The sequence below is a fragment of the Typopeltis vanoorti genome, chromosome 26 (genome assembly GCF_054136105.1).
Source record: "Typopeltis vanoorti isolate ZY-2024b chromosome 26, IOZ_Tvanoo_1.0, whole genome shotgun sequence".
Classification (NCBI taxonomy): Eukaryota; Metazoa; Arthropoda; class Arachnida; order Uropygi; family Thelyphonidae; genus Typopeltis; species Typopeltis vanoorti.
In genome coordinates this window covers 34,076,172-34,104,048 of record NC_143574.1, presented here as the reverse complement: position 1 = coordinate 34,104,048, position 27,877 = coordinate 34,076,172, and the positions used below count along the sequence as shown (strand labels likewise).

Here is a 27,877-nt window from a genome sequence, read left to right as displayed (position 1 = left end):
TGCTGTACAACCAACTTGTGGGGCATATACACATAATACGACCACCCGCTCTTCTCCAAGACCCAATTTCATTCATCTCATGAAATCACAGTTGTACGACCAATGTTCGGATAATTAAAGTCACCCTTGATTTCTTCTTTAGCACATATCGGGTTGATTTGGTAATGTATCTCGTTGTCGCCAGCAACCAATCCACCAGGTCTTTAAAACACCCCACTATGTATTTAATCTTGTTAGACTCCGCCTCACACCAGATGGTTTCAAATTCACTACTACATGGAAAATTGTTAGTAGTATTGCAATCCTAGATTTCTTCCATAATTGAACTTAAATCATCTGATATCAGCAGCAGCTCACCTCCTAGCGTTTCTATCCTTCCTAAAAACACTCTACCATTTACACTGAATACCAGTTAGCATATTTCCCTCTGACAACCAGGTCTCACTAATGCTTACAATCTGAGGCCCAATGTATTCACCATGGCAACAAATTCTATCCCCTCTACTTCTGATATTCCTAGCATTAGGGTACATACATAATAAATTACCTACAGAATTTTCTGTATACTCTCCTCTGTAGTCTGAATGACCCAACTGGAAAATTTGCACATCTCTATTCGTATTTAATGCTACACATATGCAGGCATTCTTGCACATACTATAATGAGTTCAAAATGAACGAGCAGGCAATCTTCCTTTACTCATAATCACCTCTATGATAATGCACATTCGTATCATTAACACACTTGCGTAACTTGGTCGCTCTCACTTACATAGATTCTCACCATTCCTTCCATCATGATCTAGTTTCCCTCACACTCCGTATTAGGTGTCATAGCAAGAAATTATTTTTCCAAACTCCTGGTAACAAACGCATTTCAGAGCAGGCCATCACGCTTATATAAACAAGTTGTTATCTTAAATTTACTTCACGGATACAAAACTCGCATCCAACCTGGGTCTCGAATCATCTGCCATCATAACACTTATTAAATCATTACTACCATATATATCGGTAACAGACTAACTATTTTCACTTCTTACTCACGGATGTTATTATTATTATTATTATTATTATTATTATTATTATTATTATTATTATCAGAATGAGGGCGCTTTAGCAGCAAGTGGTAGCAAGCACGCTATGTCGATGCTCCCATATTTTAAGTTGTAAAGTAGTTTTTTCTTTGTGGATTAAAAGTTAAAGTATATCAGTGAATCCTGCCTAACATATTGACGTAAAAACTGTAAGTATCTGTTAAGTAATAAGAAAATTATAGGTATTCATAGTTCGAAGTATACGTTGGTCAACGTTTACTTGGTCAACGAGAGGGGAACAAAGGAAGTCGCCATTTTAGCAGTCACACCACGATCGTCAAAACCAGAAATATGAAATGCTACAAATGCCAGGAAGAAGTAACGAGAAAGAAAGAGGAAAGAAAACCACATAACATGCAGGAAGTGCTAGAGAAACATGCATTTTCTATGTTCGGGACTGTCCGAGGCCACTTGGCAACGAAAATCGAACGCGAAGCTTGATGAGGTGGAAGTGCCTACATTGTAAAGAAAACAAAGGAATGTCGCCTGGAACGGCAGGCGGGAAAGAGCAACGCAGAAAACAACAGTAGTCGGTAAAAACAGTTAAAGTAGCAATCAATAGCAGAGGAAATGAAAAACATGGAGTACAATAACAGAAACTCAGGTGAGCCCGCTTTGAATGCATTACTAGAAAATAGATTACAAAACCTAAAAGACTGTTTTATCAATTTTGTTGGAGAATTATTTGAAAAACAAACCTCACAAATTACAATATTTCAACCAATATGAGGAATTTATTGAATTTAATAACAATTCGGCAGAAGACGTATTACAGATCGTTAGAGAAATTAAAAACTGCGTTAAAGAACTAACAGAAAGACAGCATAAATTATTTAAAGACACAACAAAACTATGGCAAGAATTAAATTCTTTAATTTTTGCCACAAACCTATTAGCGCCCCCATAAAATCAAAAAATATCCAGGCAGTACATCGATTACAACAAAAAAGGAAAAGAGAAGGTTTTCCACATCCCCCCGCCCCGTCGTGGTGTGACTCACGAACAGCACAACAAAAGTTACCCTTATAAAAGCTAGCAGGATTAAAAAACCAGTATTCAAAGATCTGAATGGAACCCAAGACAATACTCCAATATACTTCTCTGAATACTTAACGCCTATTCTACCTCATAAGGAAAGTAAAAATGAAAAAAATTACCAGTTTATATGGTTAAGAGACAGCAAAATATTCCTTAAAAAGACACAAGATGCAAAGCTCATCCAAATAAAATCAGTAGAAGGCCTCAACAGGCTGCCACATTAAAAGGAACATTGACGAGTCGTAAAGAAGGGAACAACATACCAATCTGCAGGAATGCAGACCACCAAGGAGGTGTAATTACCCCAGAACGTGGCAACTTCCACATTCTGAAATCGATAACAGAATGGAAACAAGTGACAATCCCTCAAAAAGGACTATCTATTTTCCACATCACATCAGGAGCATTCAAAAATACTGGCTGACCCTGCAAGCTTATCTGAAGGAAGATATAGACAACATAGGCATTTTAATACTTACAGAAGTACCTACGACCAAACGAAGAGGCAACCATCTATCAAATGCCAAACTTTCAACAACACAAACATTGCAGACAAACTAAACAAGACAGTAGTATAATAATATTTACCAAACATAAATTAGAATAGAAATAAGTGATAAATTAGAATTTGCAGAAAACATATGCATTGAAGTTAAAAACATCAAACAAGAAAACTTGATATTAAACGCAATACCCAACATAAGCACCACAAATGTTCTAGATGAACTAAACAGATGGCTTTCAGCCACGGAAGAAGGCGCTCACAATACTTGTTAATAATAGGTGACATGAATATAAACATTAGAAACATAAATAACAACACAGAACAATACCTAGACCTCTTATCAGCATATAACATAATCCCATCCATACAATCGTATACACAAGAAGAAATAGTCGAACATATAATCGCCTCATCCAGTACTGAATACGTAAATATATGCCCCCCCCCCGCCTCCAAAGAGATATATAGCAGCCGTCATAACGTGCAAACCGGCAGACCATTATGTCACAGCATTACAGTTACACACTAAACCGAAACCTTTAAAACTCACTGAGACTACAAAACAATATAATAGCATCCTAAACGAAATAATAGTAAACAACGAAATCAGGAAAACAGACTGGATGCAGATAGCATCTTTAGACTCTGCTAAAGCTGTTTATAATAATCTTAAACTTACATTTAATAAAATGTGTAATAAAGCATTAACAAAAATAAAAATATGCTCCCTAACAGAATCCATGGATAACAGACATACAAAGAAAATATGCCCTATGGAAACATCTTAAGAAGTTGCCTAACAATACGATTTTACAAGCTGAATACAAAAGAAATCGGAATCTCTTAACAACACAGATTAGAACGGCAGAAACTATTATAGAAACAAATTAACAAAAGCACAGAACGACATAAAGGAAACCTGGCATTTGATTAACGAAAATGCTGGACAATACACACAGGACCACTGCCTCAGAAACAATAAAACACTACATTGCTTGCGAGCCCAGATCCTCAAAAAATTGGCAAAGAATCAGCACTTCGTGAACTCTGTCCAAAAACTACAGGAAACAATCTTTCCTGACATAAACGAACATTCTCCACTAGGTCCACGAGCAACTCAGTCGATGTGGTTCCCCACAGTAACAAAAGAAGAACTATCACTGGCAATTCAACAAATTAACCCTAACAAAGGACCAGGAATAGACGGAATCATAACAAAAGACATCAAGAAACACTCAACCAACCTATGTCCACTTATACTAAAACTGTTAAATAAAATCTTCGAAAGGGGACACATACTTGAAACACTAAAGGGTACGTTAATCACTCCCATACACAAACATGGAAAAAGAAACATTATAAGTAATTACAGACCAATCGCGACCTTGTCTGTAATCAACTAAATCATGGAGCGCATCGTGCATTGCAAACTCTCTACATACGTTGAAAAATTTCAAATCATCCCCAAAACACAATATGGCTTTCAAAAAATAAAGGAACAGCAACACTCCTGGAAGATTTCACAGATCTAATGAACGCTGCATTGGATAAAAACGGAATAACATTAGTCGTTTTCATTGACTTAACAAAAGCCTTTGACACATTAACACACATTAACCTTGTGGAACAAATTAACAAATATCGGAATCGTAGGTCGTTTACTCCATTGGTTTAAAGCATACATGAAAAACAGAAAACACATCAGACGCATAGGGTGGTGAGCCTAGTGACTATGCGCTTCGCAACTATATACCTGTGAAAGGAGTGTCCTAGGTTAGATTCCCGTCAACGACGTGAAGAACTTGAGGATCTTCCTCAGCCATAGCCAAGTTACAGGTCTTGGGGGTGGATAACAGGGTTTTTCTGCCAGTTATCTGGGGTTTTTCATCCCGCAAGCAGGCAAACCGGCCCCGTGAACACACAGACTACAATCAAAAAATGCTTACTTAATACATTAAGCACTCAGTCCTCATTAGGAATGCTCAATCAGTCGCGAGGAGCGGTCGAGGAACGAGGGAAACCCCAGAGGAATAAAGAAAAAGCGCACAGCAAAGAGGTACCGAGAGGGGCCTCCTTATCCATTGGGCTAAATGGGCTATTGCCCATGTGCGCCATTGATCCAACGGCGCTTAAGAACCGACTAAGTTGAAATGATTTTTTTTTTTCAATTTTGAACGCAAACATCTTTATTTTATTTGAAATGTCGTTAAAATTAAACAAAAATATTATTTGATACAGCTAACTAAGCAAATCATTAATAATATTTTCAATAACATTTTTAATCTTAACGCTTGCTTGATTGCTTTTCTAAATAACATAATTTATATTTATTTTAAAAATTGCTGACAAAATATACAATTTCATTTTCGGCTGCACAACTGCCATTTTATTATGTAGATGGATGTATATCTCAGAAACAGAGTAGTCTGCGGTCTGCGTGCTTAAGTAGTGCCTCCATTTTACAATTATCATCATTCAATATTAATATTGTTTCTGGCTTCTCTCCTGTTAATATTTCGAATTACGTTCAATTACGTTTAAATTATTGGAAAAGTATTTTGCAACGAATTGTTGAAATAAGGAGCCTGTGTAGCTCAGCGGATGTGGCGTTTGCACACCGCCGCGCTTGGCCGCACGAAGGAAGTCTTGGTTTCGAGTCTAGTCGGCGACTAGAGGAAATTTTTCTAAGCCTTTTTTCGACCGGTTCCCGAGTTAGTCGATCTCTGGCACGGGCAAGCAGGTTTTTCCTCCCGGAAACTCGGGTTTTTCGTCCCGTAAAACTCAAGAAAATCGACCGTAGAACCCACATTATTTCAGACATTAAATATATTGTGTTAGGGTTAGGGACCACGAGATGGCGGCACATTTGAGCCGTCTCTCTTCACTGCGTACCGCTTAATTAGTGATAGCCTTGGGGCATCTGTCTCTGATTGGGTACCAGTGGAGATTGAACTGCCCACTCAGTCTCCAAAAGTTAGATAGGGCTAAATGGCCTCGCCTACTCCCGTATACGGGAATAAAAAAGCGTTAGCTGATTTTTTTTTTTTTTTGTTGAAATAATTAAGTTTTTAGAGTCAAGAGAGGATTAGCTTTTAGGGACAGCAATGAAATTATCGGGAATAGAAGCAATGGAAATTATTTGGGGTGTATAGAGTTGTAGTAAAATTCGATCCATTGTTACAACATCTACTGGATTACACAAATAAAGGAAAATGGATAGTTTCTTATTTGTCAGTTTGCGATGAATTTATTGACATTCTAGGCAATAACGTCCGAAGTTTCATTATTTCTTAATTAAAGAAAGCAAAATATTTTTCCATCATACTTGATAATATCTACCTATCCCCGATATTTCACATTCCAATCAGCTAAGAATTGTTATTAGATATGTAAACATCGCAGGAACCCCAGTAGAGTGATTCCTAAATTTTATTAAAAATGTGGGACATAAGGCCGAAGAAATGGAAAAATATATAATGGAAATATTTAGAAACTTCGACATTGATTTGCAAGATTGCAGAGGACAATCTTATGGTAACGTATGTATTATAGCAGGAATTTATAATGGTGTTCAAGCAAGAATTAAATCAAAAAATAATTTAGCGCTTTACGTACCATGGCAATGCATTCTCTGAATTTAATTGGTGAATGTGCTGCAGAAAGTTGTTCTGAAGTCACAAAATTATTTTTTTTCATTCTGAATAGATTCTGCGCTGCTTCAACTGGGAAATATTCGCCGTTGGGAAATATAATACGTCTTTTATCTGCCAAATGTAAGGTACCAAAAACATTGAGCAACACTCGATGTTCAGCACCAGTAGAGTCGGTTTGAGGGCAGATGGTCCAAGATTTTTTGTCCTTTTATAAGTTTGTCCAACGGAAAACTCGTCCGGTCGGATATTTCGTCCAATCTCAATTTATCCTATTGATGTCAACTGACTATTATTGTCATCTGTGTCAACTGACTAACCTACTACTATGCCAACTGACTAACCTGACCAACCAATTTGTCAACTAACTAACCTAACCTAACGCAACCCAACTAACCTGACCAATCAATGTGTCAACTGACTAACCTACCATAACATGTGATAATGGACCATGCATATTGTCTTGTGCCCTTCTCTTCTGTGTCAACTGACTATCATTGGCAGCTGTGTCAACTGACTAACCTAACCTAACGCGTGAGGGTGGACCATGCATATTGTCTCGCGCCCTTCCCTTTTGTGTCAACTGACTATTATTAATGATCACAAGTTACTTATAACTCCTTAGACTAATATGAAGAATTGGACAAATAGGATTCGACGAAATGTCCTACTGGACGAGAAAAGTAATAGGATTGGAAGAATAACCTCAAACCCAGGTGCTTTCAGCGCATTTCGTCCAATTATTTTCAATTGTACAAATAGCATTGGACAAAAATAGCCTTGGACGACATAGGATTGGACGAAATGTCCTACTAGATGAGAAAAGTAATGGACGAAATCGAGGGAATGGACGAGATTTTGATTGGACGAACTGCCCGGAAACCGCAGAATCAGTTAATGCATTAGTTGGTGGATACGACTCTTTCAAAAAGGCACTAAATGATATTTCAACAGATGCAACACTGAAATGTTCTAACCAGACTCGAAGCAGACAGTTTGGAAAAACAATTTAATTAGCTCGAGACCGCTTTAATGCTTTCACTTTGGAATGACATTTTGAACGCTATTGATAAAGTAAATATAAGCCTACAAAGGATTGAAATAGGAATTGAAACAGTTGTTAATTTATATCATTCTTTGCAAAAAATTGTTGAAGACCGTCGGAATATACAAAAATTTAATTATTATAGAAAGGAAGGAGAAAGATTATCGGGAAGTTCTGAATTTAAAACTGCAAGAATGGAAGAAGAAAAAGGAATTTGATGAAGGAACATCAACGGACGCCCCATTTGATAAGAATACAGATTTCCGTATCAATACTTTCTAAGTAATTATCGACACACTTTTAGCAGCAATAAACAAAAGGAAATCTACATATGATCACGTAGCCTCCAAATTTGGATTTTTATATAATGATGATAAAACTGCCATCGTATATGCCTTCCATTTTTGAAATTGAGTCACCGTTTTCTTTCTGCCATGACACCATATATCATGGTTGATGAACTCATATTCTAAGATTCCGCTCCCCTTTGTCAATAATGGAGTAAACTAGGAATTTTACTTTCACGTACTCTAATATAACAATTCTTAAATGGAATTCTCTCACTGCCCATAAATCTCTTCCATAGCATGGCTATTCATTATTACACAAAGATTGAATTTGCAATCATTTCAAGTTTCAGAAACTTCCATACTTAATGCTCTGAACTCTGATCACCTAACCAATCTCCAGCGAAACAAGGGCATGCTCAAAAATGTCCTCTCTTATTTATCTCAAAAAACCTCGCTTCATTTCATTTTACCTTAGCCTCTGTACATGAATCTGTATTGGCGGTTTTCCGGAACGACATACTATAGGTTAAAATTCCGTTTACGACAAGAACCTTTATAAGGTATTTTCAAATGGGTTTTTAAATTTCTGGTCTCAAACGGAGACCAGAAAGGTATTCGTCCTAGAAACTAGGTTGTACAAAACAGGAAAACGGCTGAGAAAAACAAACACACTTAATTCCATCGATTCATTGAATATCATCAGATGCCGTACGGTCAGTCCGTTCCTCGGTGATGTGCCACACCAGTCTATGCCAGGTGGTCCTGTTATACGCTTTTCTGGAGGCTTCAAATATCTGAAGACTAGTCACTCCACACACTATCCTTCCATCTCATTGAAGGTCTACTGTTTCCTCTTTCCCCAGGAACCTTACCTTCTATTGATGTTTTCAGATGTCCTCCTTCCATCCTTTCAATCCACATGCAGTTAACAAACATAACACACAATACATTGTTTTCATAGCCTTGGCCTTCTGTTATAACTAAATTTTCTGATAAGATCTGATTATTCTAACTAAACCTTCAGTCTCTGATTGTATAATTGTATAAACAACAACATTCGTAGATTCTTCACCTTCACATATATAGAAAAGGAAGATCATGTATAGACCCAACCTTCTGCTTAAATTTAATAACCGAGAAAAGAAGAAAATACAATTTAGAAACGCATATTAGTTTATTTGCAGAAGAAATGATAAAAGAAGCATTTGATGAAGAGAAAAGAGGAATCACTATTGAAAGAAGAACAATACAAAATATTAGATTTGCAGATGATCAAGCAATATTAGCGAATACTGAAGATACAGAACCTAATGTTTGAAAGTATATGCAAGAAATATGGTATGAAAATTAACACAAAGAAAGCAAAAGTGATGAGAATCTCCAGGAAACCAGGAAGTGTCAAGGTGATGATGAATGGAGAAAGTGTAGAGCAAGTGAGACATTACAAATACCTTGGTAGTATAATACAAGAAAATGGAAAACGTGACATAGAAATAAAAGAAAGAATTAACAGAGGAAAATATGAATTTTATAGTAAGAAAAATCTGTTTATTAATAAAATGGATAAAAATTTAAAGAAAATGCTTATTAAGTGTTATATTTGGAGAATGACCTTATACGGGGTCAAACACATGGAAAATTGGGAAGAAAGAAGGTAAAATGTTGGAGGCATTTGAAATATGGTTATGGAGAAGAATGGAGAAAATAAAGTGGACTCAAAAAATTACAAATGAAGAAGTATTAAAAATGGTGGAAGAAGAAAGTAATTTACTAAAGAGCATAAGACAAATAAAGCATAACTGATAGGGCATGTATTAAGAGGAGACAGCCTACTGAAAAGAATGATAGAAGGGAAAATTCAAGGAAAGCGAGCAAGAGCAAGGAGACGTCTAATGATACTTGATGATATAATGGGCACAAGAGGATATTAAGAGATGAAGGAGGAAGCAAGAGACAGAGGAAAGTGGAGGAAGAGAATTTGCTGAGTTATATCATTGGACCTGTCAAGAGACAGAAAACTAATGATGATGATGATTACATTTATTGATTTTAAAAAAAAGAATTTGGTAAATGCTTTTTTGGTAGAGTTAAAAGAAATATTAAAAGAAATATAAATACCAAATAATATTCTAAAAGCTATCATAAATATATATATATATATATATATATATATATATGAAAATAATGAAATACAAATAAGATTAAATCATGAGCTATCATATACGAGAGAGATAAACCAAGGAGTCCGACGTGATGTCCCCTTTTAACAACTCTTTTTAATATTTACCTAAATGAAATAATAACAAAATGGAATAAAAATTTACATCAAGGAATTAATCTTTCTCCTACAGTAAACTTAAACACTCTCCTTTTTGCCGACGACCAAATAATAATTACAAATTCTGAAGATAACTTACGGAAAGCTATTTTAGATCTAAATGAGATATCCAAAGATTATAGAATGACAATATTAACAGAAAAATAAAAAAAAACTATGGCCTTTAAAGGACACGATCCAACAAGAACTAAAATAGTAATAGATATCATGATCTTAGAACAGGTGAATTCATTTAACTACCTAGGATATATGATCACATATGAAAATGAAAAAGATGTAAACGTTAAATATTTAAACCAAACCTAGTTCAAAAACAAACCAGGCTAAAAGCATGCAATACCAGTCTTAATGTATGGAAACGAAATCTGGACAATAAAGCAAAAAGACAAAGTATGAAAAACTGCAATGTATACTCTATTCGGTCACAAAAGAAATTATGAATGAATTGAACCAGAATAAAAAGACAGAAAAAATATAAATACAAATGGACGGAACACGTTGAAAGAATGAAAACAGAAAGATTACCAAACAAGTTTTAAATTACAAACCATTAGGAAAAGGAAAACCAGGACGTCCTCTAAAGAGATTCAACAATGACTTGATCAAAAGCTGAAATAGGCCGCTCTAGGTATAAATCCTTGAAACGCGTGATGATGATGATGATGATATATAAAATGACAAGGTCATAAACTTCGGTGTATTAATATATATAATAATATATATTATATGTTATGTATATATATATATATATATATATATATATATATATATATATATATAAAATAAATATAATTAATAATATATAATATATATATATATATCATCATCATCAATTTCCTGACATGTACCCCCAAGGGGCGTTCAAGTTACCATGACAGCAATACATGATAAGTTTACATTATTATTAACCTGCTATCAACAATTTTCCTACAATTCAATCTATTATTCGTGAGCACTCCAACACCGTCATATCTAACATTTCTTGCTTTTAAGGCACTTCTGACCGAATCGATCCACCTAGAACTTGGTCTTCCTCTGGGTTTCTTTCCTGCCATCTTTGGCATCAAACACTTATTTTGCTAACCTTTCTTCACCCATTCCATTTAAGTGGCCATATCGCCTTAGATTATCCCTGCTCACACGTTCTTGAATGCTAATAATACCAATTCCTTTTCTTTCTAGTAGCTTCATTTTTAATATGATTCTGTCATTGATGTCATCGGTCCACTCCCCTAATTTTTCTTAGAGCCTTCATATCTGTGATCACTAGTCTTTGATCAAGTGCATTATTTCTGACCCAACTCTCAGATCCATTACTTAAAACTGATTTAAACACTGTCTGGTATACTGCTAGTTACAAGAGAGTGTATCTAACAATCTTTTGTACAGTATTAACCAGTTTTTGCTTCTCTGCAGTCAGGCAGAGAAGTTGCATGTTCGTTGTTTGTTGAGGTATGTTACATAGGAATATCAGTTGCTGTAAGGTGAATTACATATTTTCATGTCTGACATGATACTGTATAAGAGTATAACAATAAATAATAGTAATGAACTTCCCCTTTCTGTGGGAAGGGAAGGGGGTAGATGTCACTTCTATGATGGATAGTGGACTATGATGCAGTGGCCCTGCTCAGCCAGGAGTTGATTCCGTTGATTCCGTGGATTCCAGTCTTGGTGGAAAATATCTATAAATAAATAGATAGATAAGCTAAATATTCTCTTCTGCAACCAACATATCATGATTTCGAATTCCTCTAAGGTACGTGTGTTTTTGAACACATGTAGATGGCAGATGGTTTTGATCGCTTAGTGTGAAACCAAGTTACTTGGTGAAAACGTCAAATGTTTCGTCAGTTGCGCAACTTTCTTGGTTCTGAGTGTTAGTTCGTACATGTTACTAATATATGATGAAAGAGTAACATGTTATCTTTTCAAGCACTGCAGACCTCTAATGAGGTTGTCCAATATCCGACTAGAAAATTCATGTTCTACTTGAATACTCTCACAAATATCGAATCCACAATGGGATTCATATTCATATCCTTCCGGTTAGAGAGCACAGATGCGTATCTATTAAGCCAGGGGGGTTCACATCTAGCTTATTTAATTTCACTAATAAAGATTTTTACAGATTACATAAGAAAAAATTATCTGTGATGAATATCGTTGTATAAAAGAGCATTTTTACCATTCGACATGAGTGGCATCTAATCACAGTTTCCTCAAACGTGTTTGAAAAAGGTTTGGTGACTTTATTGACATTTGATGTCATCATTACTGTATTTGCTGATCTTAGTCCAATTCATAATTACAGCATGCAGTAAAAGCAGGCGTGCTTAAAACCATAAATCGGAATTTGTAAACAATAACTATTATAAGAAATATTTAATTCAATTTAATTAAAATACTTGCAAAATAACACTAAATCACATTTTTGAAGTAACTTTGTAAAAAAAAATTAAATTCCAAAGTAATACAAACCTTTCTGTGCCTTCGGTTCACACTCCCCATCGATGCAACATTCAGTATCAGGGTTACATGGAGGAATAAGACACTGTAATTAAAAAAATACAATTTTTTATAATGCCTAGAACCTACTGGTTGTTTTAATAAAATAAATTATAATAACAACACTTATATGTTTTATCTAAATGAAAATGGTTTGTTTTATTTAAAAAATCCGCTAACGCGTTTGATTCCTCAATGAGAGTGGGCGAAGCCGTGCAAGTCCTAATTAACTTTAGAAGAAAGATGGCCAGTCAATCTCCATCCTTAGCCTTCTCTGATAGCTGGCCCAAGACTATTAGTGATCCGAAGACATCCGAGAAAGAGAGTGCGACTACAGAGATCTTCGAAACGGGCGTCCATTCTCACGAATCTAAAGTACGTGATGTTATTTAACGGCCTACCGTGAAAATGCCAAATGTGAAAACCTCTAAAACAAAAACACAATAAAAATTATTCCTGATATCGGCTCACCTCAAGGATTCCGAATTATCACTAAAAACTACCACCAACCCATTTTTCAGACTATGTTATCAGAAACTCTTCTACCACTTCTTCCCACTAGCTTTAAGAAAATATACCCTTCCCTCCTAACGTGAGCGCATTCAGTTACCCTTTGCATATGCATCCATATTTTCATCCATATCTGCATACGATTACGTACACAGGTCACCTATCTTTCAATGGGACTTCCCTCTATAAGACAAAGTGCATCAGGCCAGACGCAAACTTACGATGTAAATTGTGGCACAATGTGCTACTCACTCCCCCAAAGCTCAACAAATTTCCTCATAGAATTCGATCTTCTGCAATACCTCGTAACGCACGCATCTGAACTATCCTGTGACCGAAAAGGATAATCTCGGATGCCATCGACACTGCCCTTAACACTTTTCATTTGATACACACAGCCATCAGGATTACTGGCTCCATACAGGCAAAAAAAAAAAAAAAAAATACTGGCTACGTACAGGCACATCTACTCCATACAGACTTATGATATCCAACTTCCTATTCATTGCTTCCAAGCTGTCATGTATCACTTTTACTTAAGAAATACGAAAGAAAATAGGCACCCATCTATCACCTAGTCCTAACAATACTTGAAGGAAAACTTACGTAGAAAGCTTCATAGCCCACTGGCTCGAATACCATCACAATTAAAAACGATTTTCCTAGTCAATTAAACTAGGAATGGAACCGAAAGGGACTCTTCCTCAGACTGTAAGGATAATGTTAACTTTTTTTTTTTTAATTGCCGGGAATTCATTCCATTAGTGTCCTTGTGTATCAAAAGAGATTTTATCATTCTTTTCGTCTTATTTGATAATTTTATGATACATATTTTATAATCCATTTCGTCTCTTTTCAACATGTATTTTATAAATGTAAGAAGTTTTCGTTAATCAAGATTTTCAGATTTTTTTTTTTTTTTTTTTTTACCAAGTTTAATAAAAATATAACAACAAACCTCAAGGGCTCACTTTAGTGAGTACGGGCATGGCAAACTCGGGTACCAGATGCTGGACCGTGCCTTACATCATGTAATATACATCTGTTATATTATTCTGTAGACTAGTCCCTCCCATTCTTTCTTTGCTTCTTTCTCCTCTCCTTGCTTCTTCCCACTGATATCATTAGAGAATTCGAGGGCTAGGGGTGATTCTTTCCTATCTTGCTAAGTCATTTCGTCTTATGCAGCCACCGAAGGAGGCAAGCTAGCCTCAATAGGCGCCGGTCCCAAGCCCTGATAAATGGCGAGGGTTGGTGCCAGGAAGGGCATCCAGTCGTAAAACTTCACTGCCAACTCTAGCTATGATATGAGTCAAAGAGAAAATGATATAAGGGCTAGGGCGTACCCCTTAAGCGACGCGCAGCCACATCGCCCTACAACTGCGAGAAGTGGACGAGGGCTACCGCATCAAGGGCGGGTGCGGTTAAAGAAGCGAGCCCAGCAGGTGGAGAGGATGTTGCGAGTGGGAACACTGAATGTTGGAATCATGACTGGAAGGGGAAGAGAGGTGGCAGCATGATGAGGAAGTTGGACATTTTATCTGTGCAGGAGACAAGGTGGAAGGGGAGAAAGGCAAAGGAACTGGGAGATGGATATAAATTGTTCTACTCTGGAGCAAATAACGAGGGAAGAAATGGTGTAGGAATTGTGGTGTGTAGCAGAATGAAGGGCGAAGTACTAGAAGTGGGTAGAAGGAACGACAGGACCATGAGAATGAAATTGGGACGGAGAAGAGCGGGTGGTCGTATTATTTGTATATGCCCCGCAAATAGGCTGTACAGCAGAGGAAAAAGATGAGTTCTGGAACGTGTTAGATGAAGAAATGAGGGAACTAGAAGAAAAGGAGATGGTGATTATCGGAGGAGACTTGAACAGACACATAGGGAGACAGAATAGAGACTGTGAAAGGGTGCATGGTGGCCATGGAGTGGGAATGATGAAGCAAGAAGGAGAGAGGGTTGTGGACTCTGCAGTAGCGTTTGATCTGACAATTGTGAACTCGTTTTTCTACAAGAGTGAAGAACATTTAATAACATTTAGGAGTGATAACAACAGTTCACAAATTGACTACATTATGATTAGAAGAAAACATCTTAAGGTTGTTACAAATTGTAATGTAATTCCAACAGATCAAGTGGCACAGCAACACCGACTGTTGTGCGCAGACTTCAAAATAAGATCGAAGATAAGAACCTCTGAAGCCATGGGATGAAGACAATTAAGTGGTTTCGCTTAAAAGAAGAGAGTGTGAGGAATCGTTTTAGGGAGAGGGTATTAGAGAGGATTTCGGATGGACTGGAAAGTGTACAAGATTGGTGGAAACCTAATTCAAAAGTAATCCTGAGCTGTGCTTTCCAGATGTCTCACCAAGAGGTGCTTGGTGAGACATCTGGAAAGATTAGAGAGCAGAAGAAGGGTTGGTGGTGGAATAATAATGTACAAGTGTCAGTGACAGCTAAGAGGAAGGCAAAGCAGAAGTGGGATGAGTCAAGAGTGGAAGGGGACAGAGAGGTGTACAGAGAGAGAAAGCAAGAATCCAAGAGAGTTGTGGCACAGGCAAAGGCCTGGCATATCAAGATCTGTATGATCAATTAGAAACAAAGGAAGGACAGAGAAAAATTTACCAACTAGCGAAATGTAGAAATAAAGCAGCAAAGGACATCTTACATGTAAGGCAGATCAAAGACGCTGACGGAAGAGTATTATGGAGGGATGTGGACATAAGAAACGGATGGAGAATATACTTTGAGGGACTTTTGAATGAGGGGATGGTGCAGAACATCAGTAGAGTGGAAATGACGGAGGCCATGAAGAGGATGAGGAATGGAAAATCGGTGGGCCACGACAGGATTCCAGTGGAGTCATGGAAGGCACTGGGTGAAGAGGGAATTGACCTGCTGTGGGACCTGTTCGTGAAAGTTTGCCAACAGGAAAATACACCCGAGGAATGGAGGGAGAGTACTCTTGTCCCCATCTACAAGGGTAAAGGCGATGCGCAAGACTGTAAATATTACAGAGGAATAAAGTTGATGTCCTACACAATGAAAATCCTAGAAAGGGTTCTTGATGGAAGATTGAGGAAGTAGTTGGAGATTGCAAAGGAAACATTTGGCATCATGCCTGGTAGATCAACAACAGATGCTATCTTTGGGTTACGGCAGATGATGGAAAAGTTTCGAGAGAAACAACGGGAGCTACATCTGTCATTTATTGATCTGAAGAAAGCAGACGATAGAGTGCCAAGGCAACAAGTCTGGAGGTGTCTGAAGGAGAAGAAGGTTCTGGAGAAATATGTCAGGTTGGTGCGGGAGATGTAAAGATGTACAGAAATGTAAAGACAAGTGTTCGGACCTGTCTGGGACAGACAGAAAGTTCTCAAGGGTCAGCATTAAGTCCGTTTCTGTTTAACATTGTGATGGAGGTGGTGACGGAGGAGATGAGAGAAGATGTGCCTTGGACAATGTTGTATGCAGATGACAACTTGCTATGTGCGGATTCAAGAGAAGAAGCGAGAACTAAACTGGAAAGATGGAGAAACGTACTAGAAGAGAGAGAGAGAGGTATGAAACTGAGCAGAAGTAAGACAGAGTATATGTGTTGCACAGTGGGTGGCGGCCAGGAGACAGATCTGGAGCTGGAAGGAAATGTCATCAGGAAGGTGAGGGACTTTAGATACTTAGGTTCAACAGTGGAAGAAGATGGAGGAGCTGAGAAGGAAGTGGGATGCAGAATACAAGCAGGTTGGAGGAACTGGAGGGAGATGGCTGGAGTGTTATGCGAAAAGAGGGTGCCGATCAATCTGAAAGGCAAAATCTATAGGACAGTAGTGAGGCCAGCTATGGCCTATACTATAGAAACCGGGCCCTGAGGAAAAATAACATCAGCAGGATGGAAGTAGCAGAGATGAAAATGCTTAGGTGGATGTGCGGTGTGACCAGAAAGGATCGTCTGAGAAATGACTATGTGAGGGGAACAGTGAAAGTTACGAAATTAGAAGCGAAGATACAGGAGGAAAGGTTGAGATGGTTTGGTCATGTGATGAGGAGGGAAGACAAATATGTGGGAAGAAGGGTCATGCAGATGGATGTGCAAGGAAGGAGGAAGCGCGGGCAGCCAAAAAAGAGATGGAGGGAGCTAATAGAAGAGGACTTGAGGATGAAGAACTTGGATGTTGTGACTGCCCAAGACAGGAGGATGTGGAGGAGACTCATCATCAACAGTGACTCCACTTAAGTGGGAGAAGCTGCAGAAGAAGAAAATATAACGACTCGAAGAAAACTGCACAGCAGATTATTCCTTGAGAACCACAGAGAACGAAGTCTAAGTTTATCTAAGAATGGAATCCAACTGATATTCTTTTCAACATTGAAGAAGGCAATTGAACTTTTTAGAAAACCGTTTATCGAAACACAGTTTATCGAATGATAATTCCACAAGCGACAATTCATCGCACGACAATTGGTCGAAAATGTGATTGATCAAAAAAACAATTTACCGATTTGTTTTACTAAAATAAAGATACAAAAGGCTTGAGTTCGGCGATGCAAAATTATATAAGTGGATATTGAATCCAGCATTATTTCAAATCCGAAAGTGAAACTATGAAAGTTTCGTAAAAATAAGTTGACCAGAGAGCTTACGGGAATGCACTGACCAGCATTAATGAGTTGCCTTAGAGTGGACTACTTAGAAAACATAGGCACTGCCCAAGCGTCTATACATTCGCCTTTTATTGGTCCATTTTGTAAAGATTTCACTGGCCTGACAGCTGTTTCGAACTGGTTGGTACTCCTCAGAGACCAGGAAGAAAGAGAGCAAAAACTCTGGTTCAGTACTAAGGATCTTGAAATGTCAGAGAAATGTATTTTTCGTAAGCGAACTCTCGGGCTGTGCGTGAAAGTATTTACTAAAATAAAGAGCCAAAAGGCTTCAGTTCGGCGATGCATAATTCTATATTTACCGACAATTTTTCGATTAATTATTTCATAATTCATCGAAAGACTAATTTTCTTGCAAATTATTGTTCAAAGTGTTCTGTGACAATACCTAACGTTACCCAGAATGCTGACAACAGAAGTGGATATTGAAACGTAATAATAATTATTTTGTTGCATTTTAGAACATTTTATGTGAGTATACACACTGCTTTCGTTGTGCAGATAGCGATTTATCTGCACGGAACAAATTTCGTTCTACCAACTTTTGTCATAATAACACTATTTGGACTGGAATTACAACTTTAATAATACCAACTGTCAAATTTCATTAAATTTCATCCAGCCGGAGAGGAATTACTATCATTTCGAAATATCTTTACGAAAACGTTATAATTAAAGTGATCCAGTTGGAACTAAAATAGAACCAAAATGCAGACAGCTGATTATACCGACAACTTCTGCGAATTCCGCTAAATCAGAGAGTTAGTTTTAATACATAATTTTGATATGTTGTTTCTTTGTATTCCCGAATATAGTCGAACCTTTCCGGTTTTCCAGTTTTCCAGTCCTAATACGGAGATGGCCTGGATATTTTCCAGAAAACAGGCAAATTAGTCCTTTGAATACACGTGTCAATAGACATTTTTTTGAAAAAATTTCGAATAGCGAATCTGAGTAAAATTCATCCCATAATAATTGCCATACTGACGTCTCATATTACAATTAATAATAATAATAATAATAATAATAATGGAGCCTTCATATCTAAGTCGGTATAAACGAAGCCCTTTAGCTAGAAAGACCTCGGTTCGAATCCTGTCTACGGCGCCCATACTTTTATCACTCTGTTCAAGTGAAGGTAAGTTAGCAGGCCTAATACGGAGATGCCAGGGCTTTTCTTCCAGGAAACAGGTAAATTAGGCCCATGAAAACACGTGTTTAAAGACATGAAACATGTTTAAAGACAAAACGACATTAGGAAACCATATTGTTCTATAATTATTTCCTATTAAAGTAGTATTGCTTTCCCACCAATCATTAGGTTGAGTATGTGTTATTATTGAGAATAATTTTTATTAGTAGTAGTTATTATTATGACAAAAAAACGAGAGGATGCTGTGTAGGCATATGAACGGTTGCATGGTTGTATCGCTGGTCCCGTTTTTATAGCTTTAATGTGGTTCTAACTCCTGTTTTTTAATTTAAAAGTGTCATAAAGTAACTATACTTGTCACGCTGAAGACAGTGACATATAATTCATCGAAATCGGCCAAGTGGAATCCAAAATCTGAGTGAGCTAAAAACTGAAGCGTACATCGCGGTTGCTAACGAGTATAGAACAAAGGACGTCGCCATCTTTGCAGCTGTCCAAAGGAAGAAAGGTGAGTCATGAAGTGCAACAAGTGTCAGAAAGAATTACCGCCCAACGGATGCTATATAACCTGTAGGAAATGCCATAGGAATCTTCACTTTACATGTTCCGGACTTTCAGAAACAACATGGCAATGCAAATCCAATGCCAAACGAGAAGAATAGAAATGTCTAAACTATAGCGAGAACAAAGAAACGCCGTCACCCACGTCGCAACTGATTACACTGGAGGCAGAATCGGACGATGAACTGAACAGACAACAAAATACCCGGTGAGTCTTATAATTTGAGTTCCGTAAATTTATTACTAGAAAAAGGTTTAGAAAATATAAAAGCCAGCTTGGTAGATCTTGTCCAAGAACTATTTAATAAACAGAATAAAGAAATAACAAAAAAAATTAGCGAATATAAAGAGTTTGTTAAATTTAATAATTCAAAAGTCGAAGAAGTCTTACAAACGGTAAAAGTCATTAAAACTAGCATTAACGCATTAACTGACAGGCAGCACAAATTGATAAAAGACACATCGGAACTCCGTCAAGAATTTAATTCCCTGAAACTACAGTACGAAGTTTTAAACCAACAACAACAGAAATAAGACCTTGTCATAAACGGTCTTCCAGAAACCGAATCCACAGAAAATTTCAGAGACGTAATTTTAAAGTTAAGCCATGCAATTGATATCCCCTAGAGCATAATGATATTCAGACCATAAATCGGTTTACCAGGAAGAACAGAAAACAAGGCTCGCCACGACCCGCACCAGTCATAGTTCGTCTGACAAGCAAGCCTTAGAGACAATCTCATAAAAGCCAGCGGACTGAAAAAACCAGTAGTCAAGGATTTAAATGCATCGCAAGACAATACGCCAATCTTTCTATCTGAGTATTTAATACCTTTCAATCAGAATCTTTTGTACCAAGCAAGAAAAGAAAAAACAGAAAAAAAGTATCAATTTTTATGGATCAAAGACTGCAAAATATTCTTGAGAAAGTCACAGACTTCAAAGTCTATACAAATAAAAAGCTCGGAAGATATAGACAGGTTGCCAGAGTGAAACAAAAGACTCCAACTTAGTTCAATAAGATCTCAACACAACAAAAATGAATGTGAACCATAAGATAGATGTAATTACACCAGAATACATTAGTAATTGTACTTTCGAATCGCTTGATGCATGGAAACAACACACAGTACAAACGAGAGGTCTCTCAATCTTGCATATTAAACATCAGAAGCATCCGAAAACATTGGTTATTGTTATAGGCTTATCTGAGGAATTACACTGATATTATTGATACAATGATTCTTACAGAAGTATCCATAACTAATGACGAAGCGACTGCTTTCCAAATTCCAGGCTTCCAACAAAATAGATCATGCCGCCAAACAAAAAGAGGGGGTGGAACATTAATATTTATCAAACAAAAATTAATAGCAAAAGAAACGGTCTATCAGTTTGAGCATGCTGAAACTCTTTGCCTCGAAATCACTAATACCACCAATACACAGCATCCCATAATACTAAATGCTATTTACAGGACACCAAACATAAACATGATAAAATTCTTGCACGAACTCAATTGCTGGCTTTCAAGCCAAGAAATATGCTCAACCGAACACCTAATGATAATTGGCGACATAAACATAAATATTGCAAACGAAAACCAGAACAACACTGTACAATACCTAGACACATTATCCATGTATAATCTAATACCAACAATAACATCACGTACTAGAGAAGAAATATTTGGAAATACTATCACTGCCTCCTGTCTAGATCATATAAACGTCCGAGCACCACCAAATAGTTACACTGCATCAGTCATAAAGTGCAAAGTAGCAGACAATTACTTCACCGCTCTAAACCTGCACACCAAGACAATATCCATGCAATGTCCCACAGACGAAAAGCGACAGAAAACAATAACAGACGAAGAAATAGTCAACCACGAAATAAGAAAAACAGACTGGGAACACCTGGCATCAGATTCAGCAGATATCTTATATAACAACATTAAACTCACACTGGAGGAAATATATACGAAAGCTACAAAGAAAGTCCGAATTCGTTCAAAAACAACACAAAATCCTTGGATAACACAAAACTTAATCCTAGAAATACACAGAAAGGACGCTTTTTGGAAAGAATTAAAGCGATATCTAAATAACACAGCTTTAAAAACTGAATATAAGATAACAAGGAATCGCCTTACAACACAAATCAGAAATGCAAAAAGAAGCTACTACAGAGACAAACTAACCTTCATACAAAACAACATGAAACAAACCTGGCATCTGATCAATGAGATGCTAGATTTTGTTCCCAACACCACGGCCTCCGAAACCATAAAACACAGCTTCATGAAAAACGCAAAACCTATCCAACAACTAGCAAATGACTTTAACTAATATTTTGCAGACTCCATACAAGAACTGCACAGAAATATTCCCCCAATCACAAAACGAGACCCTCCACTTGGACCACAATCAAAACAGACATTATGGTTCCCAACCATAAAAGAAGCAGGACTTCTCTCTGTAATACATCAAATCAAGCCAAAAAAACGCCCAGGAATAGATGGTATCAGACCTAAAGATATAAAGCAACATGCAACTAGTTTATCCTACTAAAACTAATAAATAAAATATTTAAAATAAAACAGATACCAAGTATGCTAAAGACCGCCATAATCACACCCATATACAAACATGGAAAAAGAAATTTAATCAGCAATTACCAATTATCAATCAAATTATGGAGTGGATCATACTGAAGAAACTCACAGCATACACTGAGATCTTTCATATTATCCCCAAAACACAATATGGTTTTCAGAAAAATAAGGGAACAGCATCTCTCTAGGAAGACTTTACAGACGTAATTAATACCGCCTTAGACATAAACAAAATTGCCATGGTAGTCTTTATTGATCTAACTAAAGCATTCGATACACTTACACATCAAACCTTGTTAGAAAAGCTGAGGCATGTTGGAATAGACGGGGCCTATTCACAGGTGGTTTAAAAACTACCTTCAAAATAGAAAGCATATCACAGGTATCGGGTCAAACCGAAGCAGAGAGCTACCCAGTAACCTGTGGATTACCACAGGGAGCTGTACTCTCCCCAACTCTATTCAACATTTACACGCACGATATTAATCAGCTACCACTCAAAGATAAAAAATATTCCAATACGCAGACGAGACAGCAATAATATCCATCCATAATAACGCAAGCATAGCCCAAACAAATATGCAACATGACATAAATCTGATCATAGACTGGCTCACGAAAAACTCCATACACCTAAACTCAGAAAAGACAAAATTAATGATATTCAGAAATCCACTGACTCGACCAGTTGGTAACAAATATATAACCATCCAACATCCACTTTCCAGCATAAAAAACACACAGAACAGCAAAACCACTACAATCACTCAGGTTGAAACAATACGATACCTTGGAATTTACTTCGATGCAGATATGAACTGGAATAGCCACATAAACCATCTACACAACAAACTCCGAACAATAACTGGCAAACTCTACAGGTTAAAAGACATAGTTCCCATACGCCTAAAAACACTAATATACAAAGCATGCCAAAATATACTAAGATTCGCTATAACAACGTATGCTTTCTGTGCACCCTACAAATTAAATAGATTAATGTCGCTACAGTATAAAATGACAAAACTGATCTTTTGGGAACAAAGAGAAAATCACGACCTTATATACATTGCAATGTCAGAACACAAAATACTGACAGCAAAACATTTATGTCACTATGCAGCTTTGCTAAAACATTATTTCGATGCCAACTACAGGACAGTTAGAAATACATACCGCATAACAAGACCTCATACTACTAATTATATCACATATAAATACAATAATCACTACGGAAAGACCACGCGAAACTTCTGCATCCCAGACATGATAAACAAATTACCTTTTGAATACAGAAACCTTACAAACTACAATAGCCTGAAAAGAGCTCTAAGGACATACTTAGAATGGTGACAGCGAACTTCTGTCACCAACCAACAAAGAACAAAGGACGTTGCCATTTTAAAAGTCGCACTACAGTCGCTAACGGGAAGAGGGTCTAAAGGTCACCGAGACAGCGAAGGTCAAGCACAATTAGCTGTAACAAGCTGTAACAAAGTCTTCACTGCATGAGCAGTGAAGCAGTTCTTTCTGGTCAGAGCTTTCGGCAGAAGGTGTGAAGCTTTCTGCTATAGCAGCATCATCATCATCGTAGAGAGAACAGCACATGCTACTTTTCCAGCAACTTGGGAAGGAGAAACTATATCACCATCGTTCGTCGTTCCACGAATCGTTCTTAATGAATTACAGCATCACCAGCCAAATTTGATTTTCATGCCCAAACTGGCTCTCTTTTATTTCTTTATGTATGTGATAGATTTTCCCTTTTAAATACATAACTGAATCACTGACCTGATTTGATTTTAATTTTTCTCCTTTCGCACGTATTAGTAATTGAACGATGAAATGTACATAAAGCAAACTCTCTTCATAAAAGTAGAGAAATATACGTATGCGTAATACCAGATGTCTCTGTAAATATGATTGATATTTTATTGAAAATTAATAATAATAATAATAAATAAAATAAAATAAAAGTATCTCTCTCTCTGTTGCTCACTCGTTTGCTCTCCTTGAATAATATTAGAGATACAAAATATAATCCGCAACCGTAAAAAATTGATCATAATTTAAAATATTTAATAGATCTAGAATAGAAAATATTATCATCATTATCGGTGATTCTAACATGCCCTTCAGCTCCCACTACCATCTAAGTATTCTTGGATTTCGTGATAACCATAAATATAAGTCTAAAATAAGGTGTTTAGTCCTATGCGCATAAGTATTCTTTTGTCTCTAAACTGTGTTCTACTTATTTGCCGGATTGCAGAATGAAAAATCCAAATTTCTGGGAGGAAAAAAGCATAAAGCCAATATAAGAAATAATTTTCCGCGGTATTTATAAATTAGTACCTGGTATGGCACAAATCTATTCATAGTAGATTCGCTTAAACGGTGCTTTGGAGGCTAAATGCATCAACCAAAAATTCTCAGCAGAGTTTCAAGCAGAAGCAGAGACGGTACTTATTATTACTGAAAAATTATATCACATACCATAATATCAAAGATAAGTTTTTGATTACGAGACTTATCACAACTCTTTATGCAATCAGACTTCACAATACACTGTATGGAATAGTTATGAAAACTAACCATAATTACGCTGGCAAACGACTCGTAACACAACCTAAAATATCTGAATAGTTATTGTTATCTATTGTAATATTGTAAGTACAAACAGCACTCAGACCGCATAAAACTGAAAGCTTATCAAATTAGACCTAAAATTAACGACTTCAATGGAAAATGCATTCTAATTATAGAAAATTTAAAACACATACTGAGCAGTTGCAAACCTCTTCATAAAGGCTTTTTCGGTCTTCGAAATCAATGAGATTCTAGTGCCATTTCTTTATTTGTTATTTATTTTTATCTCTGTAACACATTCTATTCATAACTATTTAAAAGAATTATTGTAATGCATTACTCATATGTGAAGAAGATTTAAAAGAGTCTGTAATTCTAAAATATAAATTGTAAATGGTAATGGTAAATTAAAAAAAATTACTAGTTAAGATTACATATAAACTACTTGGAAAGAAGACAACGGGCACCCACATGGACAAGGTGCATCGTGTCACGTAACGAGTCACGTGTTTGTAGCCGGTATAAATTGGTGGAATATGATGCTCCCAAATTAATGCAACTGCGTCCTTGTGAAATGGCTGCGAGAAGGGAACTGACGGAGTTTGAAAGAGGCGTTGGGATAGGATGCCTAGTTGAAGGCCTATCTGTTCTTCAAATTGTTGACAAATTGGGCCCTCTCAGTTTAACGATCAGTGATACCGTACTGAGATGAAAGTACAGAGAAAGTCAACTGCAAATGTTACCCGCAGTGGACGACCCACCACACTCACCGAAAGTGAGCGTAGGGCGCTAAGAAGGACACTATGTATAAACCGCCATTCGTAAGCCAACACATTGAATGCAGAGTTCCAGGCATCGACTGGACACGAATTTGAACAAAAACATTCAGAATTGAGGCTACCAACATGAGTTTCAATGGTAGGACTGCAATATGAATGTCCACAATACCCAAACCAGCATGCAGCGTTGGTGCAAACAGCGTGTGCACTGCTATATGGTAGTTTGGAAAGCTGTGTTATGGAGAGAGGAATCACACTACACCCTCTGCCTAGCAGATCGACGGGAGTGGGTGTGGCGGATGACGTTGAATGTCTCTTACCAGAGTGCGTAACCCCAACTATGAAATTCAGAGATGGCGGTGTAATGGCAATGGCAACGGAACTTATCATTGTTTCTTTCAGCAAGACAATGCGCTGTATCATAAGGCTGCTGCTGCTGTTACTAGTGGTTTGTGAATTGTAGAAATGAACGTTACCGCACTTGACTGACCTCCATAGAGCCCTGACCTGAACCGTATTGAACATCTGTGGGATGAACTGGAGCGTTGAGTGAAGTCAAGGGTCTTCCCACAACAGTCCAGGACCTCATTACATGCCTACGGGATGAATGGTCCAAAATTCCCGTTGATCGCAGTCGTACGGTCGTGGAAAATATGTCCCGTTGTTTTCTGCAGTCATCGCAGCGAAAGGAGGTTTACATCTTATTATGGTGGGTGCCATGGCTGTTTGTTACTCATCCTGACGTCTTTCCAAGCAGTGTATGTGTGAATGGGTTGATGGTTAAATACGCAGGAAATTTTCCTGTGGAGACGACCAAACGCAGAACTTTTTTCTGGCAGGATTCATCATCATGCCGTGAATTTCTTCTATCGCCTAGAGAAATTCACAACCATTCATGTACATTGCAGAAAGGGAATCGCGACTTGATTTGGTTGGAGAGCAGATGTCCAATCGATTCATCCAAAATTACTGGCAAATATAAATGCAGATATAAGTAATATCCAATATAATTATAATAAATCTTTTCGTCATGAAAAATACCATCATCATTACAGGAGAGCATTGTGTAAGAATGTAAGAGCGCATAAGTTACTTTACTTGGTAACATTAGAATACGCTAGGTGGCATCTCGATTCTCTACATACTAGGAAGCAATGCGCTAATCGAGTAAAGGAAATCTCAGTTCTACATAAAACATAACGCAAATATTTGAAACCCGTTGTTTTATGTTGCACAGTTATCTCAAGGATCATATTAAGATCATTGATATACCCTCAATGCACTGGTATATCAATGACCTCAATATGATCAAAAGGTTTCCTTCACTCGGTTAGCTACGTTGGCTAAGTAGTTAACGTATCCGCTCTCTAATCAACAGGCAGCGGGTTTGAATCCCTTCATGGATATGGATGTTTATGGTTGTCCTTAGGTAGGAAATGAAGTTCGTCGTTTGGTATAAGACCACCTTCCCATTTATTAGAGGCATGAAGTAGCTTGAAAAAGTTCCATGATCAATCTCAAGAGCTCGGTCTCAGGTCTATGAAACAAAATAGATGCATATGATTTTAAAAAATCTTTAGTTCACCCACGATGCTAATGTAGTATTGGTTTATATTCAATATAAACCAATTATATATATAGGACGATATAGGAAGTCCTTTCCATGCTATAACTGTAGGAAACCTACGGGACATACCGGGTGATTATAAAATAACGTCAAGTGTTCAGAGCCCTCTAGCGAGTATTGTATTGGACGAAACACACCAATATTCAGTAGGCGTACACAGTGGAACGCGGGGATTCGATTTAATGAAAAACAAATAGTATACCAAAAGTAGCCAATAGGGGAACTTTTGGCGCTGTTTACCGAGTAAAATGCATTAATTTGCATTATCGCGTTTCTTGTGAGCAATCATGCAAATAAAAGGAAAGCCTATGAGATTTCTTATCATTCGTAGACGAACTGCTTTTCGATGACTCTTACCTTACGTGAACGTGTTTTGTTAGTCAAACTCTATTATCAGCGGAACAATAATGCCAGTGCATGTCTTCGTGATTTTCGGCGTATGAAAAATTTACGAAAAGGACCGATTAGCGTAACAAACTTACGAAAACTGATTCGGCGATTTGAAACTACTGGAACTCTAGCAGTGCAGGTAGGCAGGGGACGCAAACCAATCAATCACCAACAAGTTGAACAAGTTGCAACTGCTATTGTGGAACAGGAGATGACGAATGTGCAGGGTACCAGCAGTGCACGACCAATATCCCGGCAAACGGATATCGCATACACAACAGTGTGGAAAATCCTACATCAGATGTTGAAGTTTACCCCTATAAAATCAGTCATGTTCAAGAATTGCGCCCTGGTGATGCGACCACACGAATCGACTTATCTTTGAGATTCCTAGCGCGCATGTAAGTGGATGATGCATGGCTGTGGCAGATTTATGGAGTGACGAAGCGCACTTTTATTTGAACGGCAAATTAACACACGCAACTGTCGCATTTGGGCTGCAGCTAATCCGCACGTGTGTC

General features: G+C 37.3%; 1 protein-coding gene across 1 annotated transcript in view; it reads right to left on the bottom strand.

The window, feature by feature from the left end:
• Positions 1 to 27,877, bottom strand: part of LOC150092468 (uncharacterized) — a 123,966-nt gene that overhangs the window by 65,174 nt on the left and 30,915 nt on the right. The window contains exon 4 of the mRNA XM_090414871.1: positions 12,445 to 12,517. Within this exon, the coding sequence (XP_090270997.1) occupies positions 12,445 to 12,517 (73 nt within the window). The remainder of the gene's footprint in view (positions 1 to 12,444; positions 12,518 to 27,877) is intronic.